Source organism: Homalodisca vitripennis, chromosome 4 (assembly GCF_021130785.1).
Source record: "Homalodisca vitripennis isolate AUS2020 chromosome 4, UT_GWSS_2.1, whole genome shotgun sequence".
In the NCBI taxonomy this organism is placed as follows: Eukaryota; Metazoa; Arthropoda; class Insecta; order Hemiptera; family Cicadellidae; genus Homalodisca; species Homalodisca vitripennis.
Window position 1 is genome coordinate 43,476,142 of NC_060210.1, and position 15,511 is coordinate 43,491,652.

General features: G+C 31.5%; 2 protein-coding genes across 4 annotated transcripts in view; one reads left to right on the plus strand and one right to left on the minus strand.

Moving 5' to 3' along the window:
• Nucleotides 1–4,947, plus strand: part of LOC124359225 (methenyltetrahydrofolate synthase domain-containing protein) — a 45,398-nt gene extending 40,451 nt beyond the window's left edge. For both annotated transcript variants that reach the window (XM_046811789.1, XM_046811790.1), the window contains exons 9-10: nucleotides 2,159–2,284; nucleotides 3,619–4,947. In XM_046811789.1, coding sequence (XP_046667745.1) covers nucleotides 2,159–2,284; nucleotides 3,619–3,786 — 294 coding nt within the window. In that variant the 3' untranslated portion in view covers nucleotides 3,787–4,947. The remainder of the gene's footprint in view (nucleotides 1–2,158; nucleotides 2,285–3,618) is intronic.
• A 5,820-nt stretch (nucleotides 4,948–10,767) lies between these two features.
• The window catches only part of LOC124359226 (ELMO domain-containing protein 3-like), a 35,829-nt gene continuing 31,085 nt past the window's right edge, over nucleotides 10,768–15,511 (minus strand). For both annotated transcript variants that reach the window (XR_006922129.1, XR_006922130.1), the window contains exon 8: nucleotides 10,768–15,252. The gene's annotated coding sequence lies outside the window, so the exon portion shown is untranslated. The remainder of the gene's footprint in view (nucleotides 15,253–15,511) is intronic.

Consider the following 15,511-nt stretch of genomic DNA (forward strand, 5'->3'; position numbering starts at 1 on the left):
CCTAAATAAAAAAGTTGAAAATTTTTTACTACTCCACATGAAATTAATTGCAGGGATTTTAAAATTAAAATATGAAATTTAGGCATTTTGTAATCAGGCCTAAATTAATTGCGTCTAAAGTTTTACAGAACTTTCATAAGTTATACCTTCAGGGAAAGACATGAGTTTCATTTATACAAAATTTAATTTTGTTAAGAAAAAATATCTTTTTATTTGAAGTTGGTAATAGTATAGAAATGGGATATATTGATATATCGGAAGTTTCGTTTATTATTTAATCATTGACACATTTCAATAGAACTTTTGTGAAAAAAGGCTAAATAGATAACCAAAGTAACCAACTATAGTGGTTTTGTAAATAGTATAGGACTTTTCATTTTTTTATTCTATGTCTGTATACATGCTATGTCGCCCATCTGCTTTCTCTATGGTCAGACTATGCCCCAATCGCTGCTTCTCAGGAGTAAACAAACAATGATTTGCTAAAGTGTGTTTACATTTTAAATAGCGTTATTTATCCTATGTTTCTTATTTGTGCTATGTTTCGTTTGATTTACGTGAAGAACAATGAGCGTTCGTTTCAACAATGATTTACGTACTAGTGAACTTGATAGACTTAGAAGTAAGTTGGATGAGAGTGAGGATGACGTTTATTTCCTCAGCGGATGGCTCGTTTGTTGATGATTCTGATGAAGATCCATCATGGGAATCTATCAAATCAAATCAGCCCTCATCATCAACATTTGGCAGGCCTATTCATTTCATTCCAAGCAGTGGTAGTGATAAGAGTGACGTTGAGACCGACCAAAGTCATGTTAGAAATAGGCCAGTAGGTAGGCCTAGCAAGGGAGGTAGAAGGGGTGTAAGGGTTGGCAATGATTGTGTTCCAGACATTCCTGTTGAAGAGGATGATGACAGGAATGAAATTGAAGAAGGGGATGATATGTCCTACTTGCCCCAGGGTAGTGAACATACATTTGTGTACTCTGAACTACCTGGACTCAAGCACTGTCTTCCACCAGATTCTAGGCCTATAGCTTATTTCAATCTAATTTTAGTATGGTTTAGTTCACATGAGTCAAATTTTATTGCTACTGTAATAAAATGAACACCTGGCTAAGTTCTCATGACCCCTTGACCAGCTAAGCGATGGTAGGCTACATTACTGAATCACTATAGTGAATATTCAAAATATATACAACAATTAAAACTTTTCTATATGTGTTCTAGTTGTGCTTTTACAGAATATTGTGTCTGTAGAGTGTATACACTCTATTAAGTGTGTATTACTCAAATATTTCCTTTTTATATAGAAAAACCTTCTACTGGCAATCTCCCACCTTCATTTGTTTGAACATTGAAACTGTTTGGCTAGTCTATTTATGATATATTACTTTTACAAACTAAAAATAATTTGTGTTTTATGTACTATGTTAACACTTAGAACCAGACAGTGGTATTACCTGAATATTTAGAATAAAACTACCTATTGTTGGAAAACGTAATACTTAGGATTTTGTACGAAATGTATACAAGTATATAATATTCCTGACTGTGAATTCTCGTGAGAGTCATACTTTTTGTACTTGTATATAGACATATTCATTGTTAAAATACATATGGCTTTATGGCTCAACATATTTTTATCACTGGTCAGGAGTGGTTTAAAACTATTTTTTTCAAAAGTTTCAAATTTACAGTACTTATTATAAGTATTAAACATTCATACTAATATGATTTTTGCAAGTAAATGACATTTATATTCTGGTAACCCATTTTATATCGTACAATACAAAAAAAACTGGTACAGGATATGATTTGTAGTTTCTAAAATGTACCCATTTCCCAGAACTCTGACAATTCTATAAAAAGAGCATGGTATTTCTGGTTTACTTCATGTAATATAGACTGATCTCCAAAGGGTTAAAAACATGTAATTTTCTCAAATTACATTTCGTAAAAAAAAATATAATTTCCTTGTCACTAAATGAATACAAAATGTGTCACTTAACTGCTAATGACCAAGAACTAAAAGACAGTGTATTGTATATGATTTATGATTGCACCATTTCTTATGTGTGAACATTAAAAATTGTGTATCCTATGTTAATAAGTTCTTTGATAAACACAGTGATTTATTATTACAATTATTCCATAGGTTGGTAACATTGGCTCAGCTGTGCGGGTGAGAGATCTTAAGGCTGCTCTAAATGAGAAGGGAGTAAGGCCTCGAGAAATAACATGGAAAGGAGCAAGAGGATTCGCTTTGTTGCATTTTGCGAAGGTAAGTAAGTTCCTTATTTGCAATCAAGAATTGAAAAGTAATAGGATTATGTTCTTTTTTCGATTTATCTCTATGCTGAAGTACTTATCAATTTTAAACTTATGCACTTCATAGGCGAACTGAGCTTGACATTAGGTTTTAATACACATTTCCGGTTTTAAATCATGTTATTTGATTTCCATATGCATTTCAGTAAGGTTTTTAATCATTATTTTTATATTTTAAAACTTGAATTAGAGCGAATTTTTGTATACTTTAAAACCTGAGTTGGAGCGGATTTTATAATTAATTCATGCTTCTAGCATACAGCTGATGTTTTCTTTATAACCAGCTAATAATGAAAATAATAAAATAGTTACTGCAAAAACATACTTGGACACCAATAGTTCAGGTTAACACTCACATAGTAAATAATCTTGTGTTCTAGTATTTGTGATCTACTGAAAATTATAATTATAAGTCGTATGAAAAACTTGGAAAATAAATATTCTGATGTAATTTTCAATCAACTTAGAATAAAGAATAAATTGGTTTAACTAAATACAAAGAGGACTTTTTTCCTCTATCAACTTTCTCTGTTTTAGCTAATGGTTTTTTGAGAAACTGGAGTTGAAGATGAGTAAATTTGATTGTAATAATACAAAATTTTTGCTTTTCATATCTTTAGATTGCTTTTCAAAAACTGTTTGCTGTTTCAACTATCTTGTTCTCTAATTTGTTACTGTAAAATGGTGACTATTCTATATTTTTGTATATTTTTCTAAACTGTAATAGGAAATGTTGGGTAGCTGAGGACTGTGAGCAACTTGTATTTTAACATTTGTAACTCCTAAAATAAACTTCTTAAATAAAATTAATAACTTCAAACATGTTAGGTATTGGAAAGGAGTAGGTAGAAAAGTAATGAAACACAGTTTTATTTCTTAATATTTTTTCATTAATATATTGTTTGTTAAAATACCAAAATCATCATTGTGTAACTGACTTACATCAATTGTCCCATAAATTTTCATGTTGATGAAATGTGTGATGGAATCTGTAGTTCCATCGTTATTCAATATTTGTTCTGATTTCTGAAGGCGACATAGGAAGCAATGATAAGTTTCCTTTCAAAGTCTTCAGTCCCAAAGACAAACCACTTCAAATTAACAAACTATAAGGCACTAAATGTTGTAACACATTTCCTGCCTTAAACAACCAAGGCAGGGGTGTTTTTGTTCTTTTCATGCCTTTTGTTGGTATATTTTAGTTGGTTTTTTTTTTTTACTTGTTGTTTAACTATCATTCATTTTATTTTATACAAGAGTTAGTAACAAGTGCAACATGTGTTTCAGATGAAAGCTCAGCCAGAACAGCCAACAGCAGTGGATGATGTTATTGCTTCATTGCAAGGATTGACAGTGAAATGCAAGAGAGAAGCTGAGATTCAAGAAACACTTCTTTCTGTTGAACCTGCAAAGCCAATTTCAAGAATTGAGAATGCTGGTGTTACATCAGTTTAAATATAAATCTGCATACTTATTATTCCTTTGTATTTTATCAAGTAATTTTCGCTTTTGTTTTCTTTGTTTGTAATTTTTTCAAATGTTAAGATGGCTTCACTTTTGCTTTTGTTGGAATATTTTATTAATGGAATCAGTTGTATTAAAACAATATGCTACATTTTTCTTAATCTGTAAAATAACAACATTAGTACCATAACATGTTGTATAATATGTTGGAATGTTTCAAAAACATTTCAACACATGTAACAGTAACTGGGCTATAAAAGATCAATTTCTAGTAAATCGCCAAAGAAGTCAATTATAGTTTTGTAAGTTGTTTGTAACTGTAAAGATCTGTCAGTATAACTGTTTTGTTTAATACTTAAACAATATCATAAAATTTTAGAAAGTTTTATATTTTATTTAAATTCTCAATACTTCATCATTTATACACCACCAGCTTTATTTTTAATAAATAGATTCAAAACAAATATTTACTTACAGGCTACAATTCTTAATAATTAAAAAAACAGTGTTCAAGAAATGATAATCATAAATCATAAGTATTTTTTAGTATTTACCTAATACATTTAGCCAAATATGACTGCCTCTATAAGTATTTGTATTTTGATATTTAAATTATTTTACTGTAATGAACATAATCTGCTTTAGCTTTTAGTGTAGCTTAATATTTAAAGACAAACTAAAAGACTGTTCTGTATGACTTGTTCTTTAATATTATGTTTAACTTAAAATTCAAACAAATGTTTTTAATTCTTTTGTTTTATTCAGTATTGCCATTATAAAATAATTTTGAAATAAAATTGAGTTTTTTGTTAGGTTGTATATTGAGATATTTTTATGCATTACATAAATGGCAAAACTGAGTGTACTTTAAGCATGTACAAAGCATTCGCAATCTTGTGATAACATGTACCTGTACAAGTTGGTTTTAATTTTTTCTCTCGAGCAATGTTCTTTATCATTTCTGTGATTATTAGTGCATTTTCATTATTTTTACATTTTTAGTTAGTTGCTTTTGTTTAGTTTTTGTTAACTGATGCTGCAACTGTAACACCATAATGAAGATTGATAATATTTTCCATAAAACTGTTAAAAGATAGTTTTTTTGTTGTTACCATTAGTATTGTTAAAATTAAACTGAAAATGTTATCAATATGTGGTTTTGTTTTATTTCTCGCTCTAGCCTGGGGAGATCAAGAGTGTATGTTTTAAATAAAATTTGTCTATTATTTGTACAATTTGGACCTATATGAGACAATTAAATTAACTTGTTGACAGCGGCAGATGACCTGTGTACTGGATGGCTATGAGTACTGAGAAATAATAGTGTTGGAAATAATACAAATTATAGAGTCAAACTTTAAAAATTGATACAATCTCTTAAATGATAAATATAAACCAGAATTTGTAGAAATACGGTTTTAAAATAGTAAAAGCTCTGTAAATATTTCAAATACAAAGGATCAGATTTATTTACATTAGACACAGAAGAAGACAAAATATTATTGGTGGAAGATAAATATACATTTAGAAGCTCAAAATATGGTTATTGACTGAGAGATAATGTAAAAGTTCTAAACACTTTTTTCTCTAATAGTTACAATTTTTCTATTGTTTTTATAACATTTAAAGCAATTGAATTTTTATTATTCGAAACGGAATTCTCATTATTCAAGACAGAATTTTATATTGGTTTCCAACAGTTTTAAACTAAGTCTGAAAAGATTTTACATTCAATTTAACAGATTTACAGTGGTTTAAATCAGATTTTAAACTGCTTCCAAACAGATTTTACATTTATTTTTAGCGCATTTTACAAAGAATGTGTCAAGATTGAAGCTTTATTACATTTTGTTTTAACAAATTTTACGTTCATTTTTGACATTTTAATTTTTTAATACGATTTAACATTACATTTTTGGTTTTATTTCATTGAAGTAGTGCAGATTTGAACAGTAAGATTTTCTATTCATTTACATAAATTTATTTGTGGTGTTTCGACAGATTTTATATTGATATTCTATTGGCTCCCAAAGTGTCCTAGAAGCACCATATCATTACTTATTTATAAGTACGAGGGGTGTTCAATAAAGACTGAAAGTAGCGTACATGTAAACAAAGAACAATTTGTTTTTTTCAAGTTGGTATGAAATATTGAAGTATTACCAACAACCAAATCAGCTGTTAACATTATTGCATATTTATTGTTGTCATAGCAACCAATTAATAAACAGTTGCAAATTTTTGCCTCTGAAGTTTACTATGGCTGATTTTTGAGAGCAAAGACCAACGAACTATACTACTGGAACGCGCACTGCACAAGCCACATGTTGTGTTTTTCGGTCGCACACAGCTATGCGTTTTGGATGTATCCATGGACTTGCAGGCGCTTAAAGTGGGCAAGAACTCACCGAGTTGTGTGGCGATCAACGGGACCATACGGCATCACGCCTTTTCATGCCGAAACAAAAATTGTTGTTGTTATTTGCATTGTTGGCAACTCTTCCTGTTTATTACGTCAAGACGTCTGATATGAGCAACTCAACTAGTTTATTCTCTTTTTATTTGTAAATGTTAGTAATGGTTGTTATTTCGTGATATGGTGAAGAGTTGCTCTGCGTACAACTGCACGTCCAGATGGACTAAAGACAGCCACATTTCTTTTCACAAGTAAGTTCTTACTGTATCAACCACGTCAATATTTATTTGCAATTTCCAAAATAGTAATTCTCACCAATATTATTTTCTGTATTGCCCAATTATTAACTGGGTTACCCAAATAATTAAAAGTATAGTAAGACTGTTAATGAGTAAATTAGTCTAATAAGCTATCGTTTTTTAATTAAGAACAATAATTATATAGTTGAGTAAAACATGCTTATCACTCAATTATTTCATCCGCATTGATCCAAGATATCAATGTTGGTCGTTATAGCACTCATAAATGCATAAACTTATAAATCATTGCTAAAAACAATATCTACTGACCTATTCTACTTTATAATTATTGGATCTTTGTGATTTTCAGCTACCTGTATTTTATTATTTTTTAATTTGTTTGTTTAGGTTTCCATTGAATGATGACAATTTATTAAAAAAGTGGATTACTGTGACAAAAAGAAACAATTTTTAGCCAACAAAACATACTGTTCTATGCAGTAAACATTTTACCGAACATGATTACCATTTAATTTTGCCTGACACACTAGTAAAATGTATAAAAAATGAAGCAGTTCCAACAATTTTTTATTTTCCATCTCATATGCAACAGCCATTGGAGTTTGTACATTTTATGTATTTTACTTTGAAATAAAATACTGTCAATAAAAAATTTGTTTTTTCACCTGGGAAATATTTTAATGCCTGTAATCTTCGTTTCTGACTTTATAAGTAAAATACCAAGTCAAAATCTCAGTTATTTTGATATTGTACAAAAATCTGTTTTTTTAACTAAAAATAAAAATCCACGGTAAAAGGCAGTTATTTTGTAATAATAAATAAATTGTGGTATCTAACAATATTATTAAGTCTAGAAGGCGTTTTAAAGTAATGTTAGATCATTACTATAATGCCAGCCACATGGGCGGAGTGAGTTCTTGCCCATTTGCAGCGCCATATTATTAAGTCTAGAAGGCGTTTTAAAGTAATGTTAGATCATTACTATAATGCTAGCCATATGGGCAGAGTGAGTTCTTGCCCATTTCCAGTGCCTGCAGTCTCGGAACGCAGCCCAGGATTTCGGCTTGGTTTCTCCGGCCCAGAGTGCGTTCCATTAGTATAATTCGTTGGCAAAGATATGCGATAAAGTTTTGTGTAAAACTGGGGGAAAGTGCTACAGATACTTACTGGGACTTGAAAAGAAGTTTTGGTATTGATGCAATGAGAATAATTTGAAAGATTAAAATTTCACTGTAACTTAAAGTACATTAATTTAAAAAAAAAAAGATATAATAAGAGGAGCAGTGATTTTCCTTGTTTTATGTCTATTACCACTCAGAAAATACTGTTACATCTTTATAAATATTCAGGATGTACTTTAAATGTTTAATTAATTACAAAATGAGAACGGGAAAACGTTTAGCAACAATACGAGATCTGTCCAAAAAGTATCCGACCGGCAACCAGTTAGAGGCCGCGGCGTAACCGACCGGCTCAAACCGGTTGTTGGAGGGGAGGGGCGAGCCTACTCCTTCCCATATTAGGCATTGAATACGATCCAGTCACTTAGTGAGTCACAGCGCTCTGTTCCGTACAGTACTGCCGTGTGTGTGCGTCGCATTTTAATATGACTGAACGAGTTGAGCAGCGCATTTGCATTAAATTTTGCCAAAGACTTGGCCATTCAGCATCAGATTATGATACGGAAAGTTTATGGTGACGTGTCTATGGGCGATACACAAATAAAAGAGTGGTTTAGGCAGTTTAAAAATGGCCGCATATCAGTGGAGAGTTATGACCGATCTGGCAGGCCAGAAACGCTGAAAATGTTGAACGTGTTCGTGCAGCAATTAATTAAAACTGTCGATTGACTGTCCGAGAGCTGGAAGAAGATTTAGGAATACCAAAATCATCAGTTTGTAACATTTTACACGAAGATTTAAAAATGAACCGTGTTTCGGCAAAATTAGTTCCTTGGCTGCTGACAGAAGACCAAAAGAACTGTCAACTTGAAATCGCACAGGACAATCTGGATTTGATAAAAAGTTACGCAGGGCTATTTAAAAAAGTTATTACTGGTGATGAGTCATGGGTTTATGGCTACGACCCTGAAACAAAGACTTAATCTTCACAGTGCAAAACTCGCGAAGAGCAACGGCCGAAAAAAGCAAGACAAAGTCGAAGCAATGTCAAGACAATGCTGACAGTTTTTTTTTTACCAGGACGGCGTTGTTCATCACGAATATGCTCCAAGAGGCCAAACAGTGAATAAGGAGTATTACCTTGAGGTCCTAAGGCAGCTACGAGATGCAGTGCGAAGGAAACAACCTGAACTGTGGACAAGCCGTGACTGGATCCTGCACCATGACAACGCGCCAGCTCATTCCTCAAATCTTATTCAGCGTTTTTTGGTCAAACACGACATCAACCAACTACGACAGCTTCCCTACAGACCTGACATAGCTCCTTGTGACTTCTGGCTATTTCCGAAATTAAAAATTCCTTTGAAAGGAAAAAGATTTGACGATGTTAAACAAATAAAAGAAAATGCGACGAAGGACCTGTTAGCCATTCCGCAAAATGAATTTAAGGAGTGTTTCCGGAAGTGGGAGGAGTGTTGGAATAAGCTAGTGTCTGGTGGAGGAAGTACTTTGCAGGGGACCAGATTGCCGTTGCCGCCGAGTAATGTCAGTTCATGCCAGACGTCAAGGTCGGATACGTTTTGGACACACCTTGTAACTTTGTAATTTCTATGACATACTTGTACAAGTATTAACCGTCGTGCACACAATGTCAGCGAGCTGCTTTGTGTGCTAAAATTGGGCTACGCAGAGTTAGATCAACATTTATAGCATCCTCAAATGATTATATTTCTCAATGTGGTTTTTATAAATTAGAAAACAGACACTATTATCTTTCCACGTGCCATATTATTTTTTTTAATGCTGTCATTTGACTACAAATGATTGTAGCTACGTGTATCGTCAGCTGGAACCATAGTTGCTTGTTATCTTTACGTGAGTTACTTTGTTGTTATTAACCAAAGTAGTAGTGAATTTTCTTTGGTGTATTATTTCCGTTTTTTATTTTATTCATAACAATAAGTGAGCTAAGTATGTCAAGTGCCCGTAATAAAATGTTTAGAAGACTTGAATGATAGATCAGAAAGTGAAAAAATATGTTAAATACCAACATGGACTCTTTAGTATTATAAACTTACCTGGTAAGTCATTGTTTGACTTTGCCAAATTTTTAGTTATTATCAGCAGACACGACACATTTTTGTTCCTAGGCATTATTCTAAAAAGTAAATTTGCAACTTGCATATAATCACAGGGTATGTTTAATTAGTATCGGGACTGGTTCACTGTATACTCAACGGAGCAGTAGGGGGGAGTCCAACCGGTTGGCCTCGGTAGTGGTGTTCTTTCACCACTCATGTGCACTTGAATTCAGTTGCATGCGGGCATACGTTGAGACAGAAGGTGGATTTTTGTGATTTTTATATGGTGTCATCACGCCATCATGGAGCGGACTGTCGAGCAATGCTACGCTGCGAAGTTTTGCTTTAACCTCGGGAAATCCGCGTCCAAGACCCTTGAACTAATTAAAAAGGTTTATGGAGACGATGCGTTAAGTCGCAAAAGAATTTTTGAGTGGAACAAAATGTTTAAGGAAGACTGGGAGCTTGTCGAAGACGATCACTGTGCCGGACGCCCGATGACTGCTTGAACCGATGCTTTGGTAGCCAAAGTGAAAATAGTTATGGACTCTGACGGCGTTTAACCATTACTCTTATCAGTTGACTCCGGTTCAGAAGGCAATGACAAAGGTTTTCAACAGTATTCCAGAAACAGACCCAGCGGGCTTTTGACGAGTGGCAGACACTCAGAATTAAGTGTATCAATGCAGGAGGAATATATTTTGAAGATTACAAAGTAATTGTAATGATACCTGCAATAAATTTTTATTTTTGGAAAGACCCTGTATGTTTTTATTTATAATAAAATTGTCTTTTTTGTATATGTTTTTATTTTATTGAGTTTAGTGAAGTGCTATGGTGTGTCAAATGTGAAAAATGTAACAAAATGTCTTTTTTCTAAAAAACACAAACTATACAGTTTCAACTTGTAATGGTAAGTAAATTTTATTATTTTTTCTGAAAAAGTTATATAATATGTTATACTTCATTAATTTTTATGTACTGATTGTTTACTTTCAGCATTTGCTTGCAAAACCCCTAAAATGTGTAACAGTAAAGGTGAATACACAGTCAGCACTTTGAGGGTTAAGTGTGGTTTAAACAAAAATTAAAAGTTCAATCTGAGATCATTTTTTATTCTACAAAATTATAAATAAGATATTACATTAGAAAATTAGAAGCACAAATATCTAACAACTTTAACACAGATAACATCTGACTAGAATGTACATAACAGCAATCCCAGTTTAATTGAATTAAATAAATTAGTACTGGTGTAGTATTTTTGAGACAAAAATATTCAATATAATGACAACCAAAAAAAGTAAATTTTAGTGTATTACCCCCTTTATAAATACAGTTGGTAAAAACAACAAGAGGCAATTCAGAACCTAATATTACTGTAATCATAGTATCATAACTATTGGCAATCAAAAACAATACAACCTATAATGCTGCTGTAAGCTAATATTGTTACTTACCAAAGCACTTTATTATACAAATCACACGCTTAAATCACAAATAATTTTCTAGTTTGCTGATTAAAACATAAGTGAGCAATTATAACACTTAATGAAGTAGTCCTTGAAATGTTTAATGTGCATAGCACTTCTACGATATGATTGTGTAACACTACAATATTTGCACCCTGTTCGTTATAAAAAAAAAAAATGTCCATATGAAATAATATAAACTAATTTTATAAACGATTTTATACAAACTAAGAAAAACATATATCTCTTTTAAAACAGTAGTAGGAAAACTTCTTTTGACAGACAACAAATGCTAAGATGAAATGCTGGCACAGAATTTTAATATTTCTTTTTTTACCATTAAAATAATACTTTTTACCAGATAATTTTGATATTACATGATGAGAAGAACACGAATGTTGTTTAGCTTTATTTCTCCTTCCTTGTGCAGCGTCTGAAATCTGACACTGTCACAGACTTGATGACTCCTGCAATCTGGAGTCCACTTCTGACTGGAGAGAACAAAAAAAAGTCGGCAATGAAAACTTTCAGCATCAGAGCACCCAGACGGAAACATTTTTGGTCCTCTCCAGACAGACATCGAAATCAGATTCCAGGATTCAAGTCTGTATATAGCATCAGATTTCAGTTGTTGTACTAAGTGGAAGGTATAAACATTCACATTCAATTAACCCCTTCCACCATAACTATAATACAAACAGAAAGATACTATTTTTATTATTATGAAATTTGAAACTTCTTTTAACTACAGTATTCATATGAATAAAAGGCATTAATTTATGTACTTAACCTAATTGCTGTATATTAGGGATGGTTTTTTATTTCTTGAGACAAAAAACTTTGGATTTCGCAAATATATTCCTAAACTTATATTCAAGAACTTAATTAAAATTTGGGTTTTCTTACTTTCAAAACACAATTAAAATTTAAACTCCTCTAGTAAAGTGAGTTTTATTAATATAAGCCAAATAAAGACTATTATTGGTGAATCCCAATAATATTTTGGGGATCGACAAGAGTATTACTTTAATATATTGTAAAGATGCAACTATTTATATTTTGCTGTAACAAACAAGAAATATAAGGGTTTTACCAATTATGTGGTATTATATGTTTAAATTTACTTAAAATATTATAAGGTCACAATAATAATCTCTTAAGATGAGAAGTAAAAAATCTTAACCCTTTTAGAGCAAAGCATATTGAGCAGGTTGCGTCACATAACGCCAGAGTTACTGGTGCGGGTTGTCCCGTCGGGCGCCGCAGCTTAGCTGCGGGGTTTGTGGCAGTAGCACCAAGGCAATTTTACGAATCATGACACACAGATATAAATAGTTCTCATTTCACTAAATTTTATGATAAAGCAATGATTTTGACATCATTTTTCGTTATTAATAGGGGAACAATGACATGTAATGGAATGTATGAAATGTTCTGTTAAAATTGTATACCTTTAAAAGTTAGATACTTTTTCCATTTTTTGTGTGTAAATTAAGAGCTTAATAAATGCCTGAAAAACTCTATTATAGTGTAATACATTTAATTAAGAAAGACCTGTGAAAATTTGGTAATATTATACTAACAATTTATATATTTATTAGTAAAAAAAATTACAAAACTGACTTTTACCATAGAAACGCATATGTTGTTAATAAAACATTTTTGTGTGTATTGTTATTTTGTTTGAATATTATATGAATTTCTATGCAGTGCTACTTGCTATTATAGTACATTTTACATAAAATGCATAAATCAGTACTGATTTTATTGATATTAGTCAATAAATGGTTGTGTATTGCATGAAAATGTTGAGAGCCTAAATAAAGGCTCTTGGCGCTTAACGTCCGAACTTGTCCAAGTCTATACATAAGCTCTTGGCGTTTCACCACCAAACTAACTTCAGCCTAAATAAAGGCTCTTGGTGTTTTATGACTAACAGGTTGAGCCTACATATATGCTCTTGGCACTAAAAGGGTTAACCAAACACCCTGCATAGTAGTACATATTAATTCATTAAAGGCTACAAATTATGCATTAAAATCACACAGATCAAAACTACAGCACTTAGGCTAGTTGCACACACACCGATTTTGGACGACCGATTTTTTACCGGCTGTCCAAATTCCAATAGTGAACTGAATGAGGGAACGGGACCTGGCACACACGCCGACAGCTGATCGGCGCCGGTAAAATGCCAGTGAGCAGCCGGCCACTGCCACTGCGTACCGCCGTTGCCGGTGACAACAGTGGCGCACGTGACTAAACACATGCTGGCACCGATTGTTTACCGATCGTCCTCACAGCTCTCGCTCCGCCATCTTCACGAACAAATCCGTTTTGTTTGGTTGAAAATCGCCAAATTTCAGCTGTTGTTTCATTGTGCAGAAAAATCGGTCGTCCAAAATCGGTGTGTGTGCAACTAGCCTAATATAGATTAGTATTCCTAATATATTAAAAAGTATGACAAGACAAATTAATAATCAGCTGTTTAATCCACTAATATTATTATACACTATTAAAAGAATATTGTCATCTGAAAATCAAAGACAAATTAATTGTTAACACAACATACTTATTTTGTAAACGTTCAAAGAATAAATGCTTATAGTAATTATCCAAGCAAAAACTGATAGCAAAGACAAAAATGCAACTAATCATGTTTTTACATTTGATAATTTTTAAAACATATTCTCTCTTATTGCTTTCAACATACATGAACATTGCTTCTCTTAATTTTATTTATCTAATTTGCATTGATATAATGTTTAAAAACATTATATTTGAAATAAAAGTATTTAGAAGTACAACTACCAAGCCCTACCTACTTTGGTAGGAGGGTCAAATTACATGTAACCAATTGAAATATAATTAAAAGCTGGATTAGAATTTAGAAGACATTCAGAATTAATAATTGCTATATATTAACCCTGAATATCTAAATTTGATATAGGAGAAGGAAGTTTTATACATAAAAGTTATTGTATGATATAATTCATATTTAGATGTAATAACTGTAATGGCTTCTAAATGGTGTAGTGTGTTCCAAATGATAATTAAGTACTTAGGTATTTATTTTTATAGACCTTTTATTTGTTTCCAGCATTACTGACTATTATCTTTTATTGGAGCATTATCATGAGTGCAACAAAATAGTATTAGGACAAAGAAAAGTTTTTATCTAAAATTATTTTTATAAAAACATTTTGTTGCACAGACTACTGTTAATATTGCTTTCCATTTCTTTAACATCGTACAGCTCATTGTACAACTAAATATATTCAATAAAACAAATTATTCTCTTTAATAATGATAATTCTTCTTGGTTTTTCTGAACACACATTTTTAGACCAAACTGGCCGGGATTTTAGGTTTGAAATGCCCTCTACACTGATAGTGTTACTATAATTAATAACTTGTTTATTGTAAAGTGTTACTTAGTATTTTACAAAAGATCTCTATTAATTAAAATACTATAATGTAACAAACTTTTCCATAACATTCTTACAAAATTATGAATAAACTCAGTTTTGTGCATTACTTGTGCATGGATGTGATTTTGATATGTTATTCACCCTCCTCATATTTATAAAATATTAACTTCACTTGTGGCTAGGGTGGCTTTCAACCTGATTGACTGACAAATGAAATTTAAGACTTTTTTAAATAAAATATCTTCTGCATAAGACAAGCACACAACACATAAAAATAAATTAGATATTCATACAGATAATTTCTAAATTTTTAAAAGTATTTTATTCTATTATTTAATAGTTCATTTCAATTAGGTAAGCCTGTCAAACCACCTTTTTTCTTAAATACTTATAATGTTAAAAAATATTAAAAATTAAGGCCCATTCTCAAGCCAGTCGGCTATGTTATATGTAATTCAAGTTTAATATATATTTAATGCATAGAAATATTTTTTGTTATAATTTATATTGCAACTGAAATAACAAAGAAATTAAAATTATAACAAACACATAATATTAGTCTAGGTGTAACAGAAATTATTCCTTAGAGCAGTGGTTAACATTTCAATTCTTTGGTGTTGAATCTTTTCATCCAAGAATCTGCATCACGCTTGACCAAGTTCTCAGAAGAAAATTTCTGTAAATTAACAAAAATAGGTAAACAAAATAATCAACTCTAGATTAAGAATTCAATACTATGATGTTAAGAATAGAATTTTTTTATGAACTATATTTAACTTCTATTTAGACCAATAATATAAATCAATTCAGACTTTGCTTGTCTTCTTGAGATTTTTTGTTAATCTAAAGACTAAATGAGTCTAATTATTGCTACTTTTAACACTTGTGCTAGTGAAACTTTAGTAAAAAAATTTATGATTAATTTTCTTTTATTT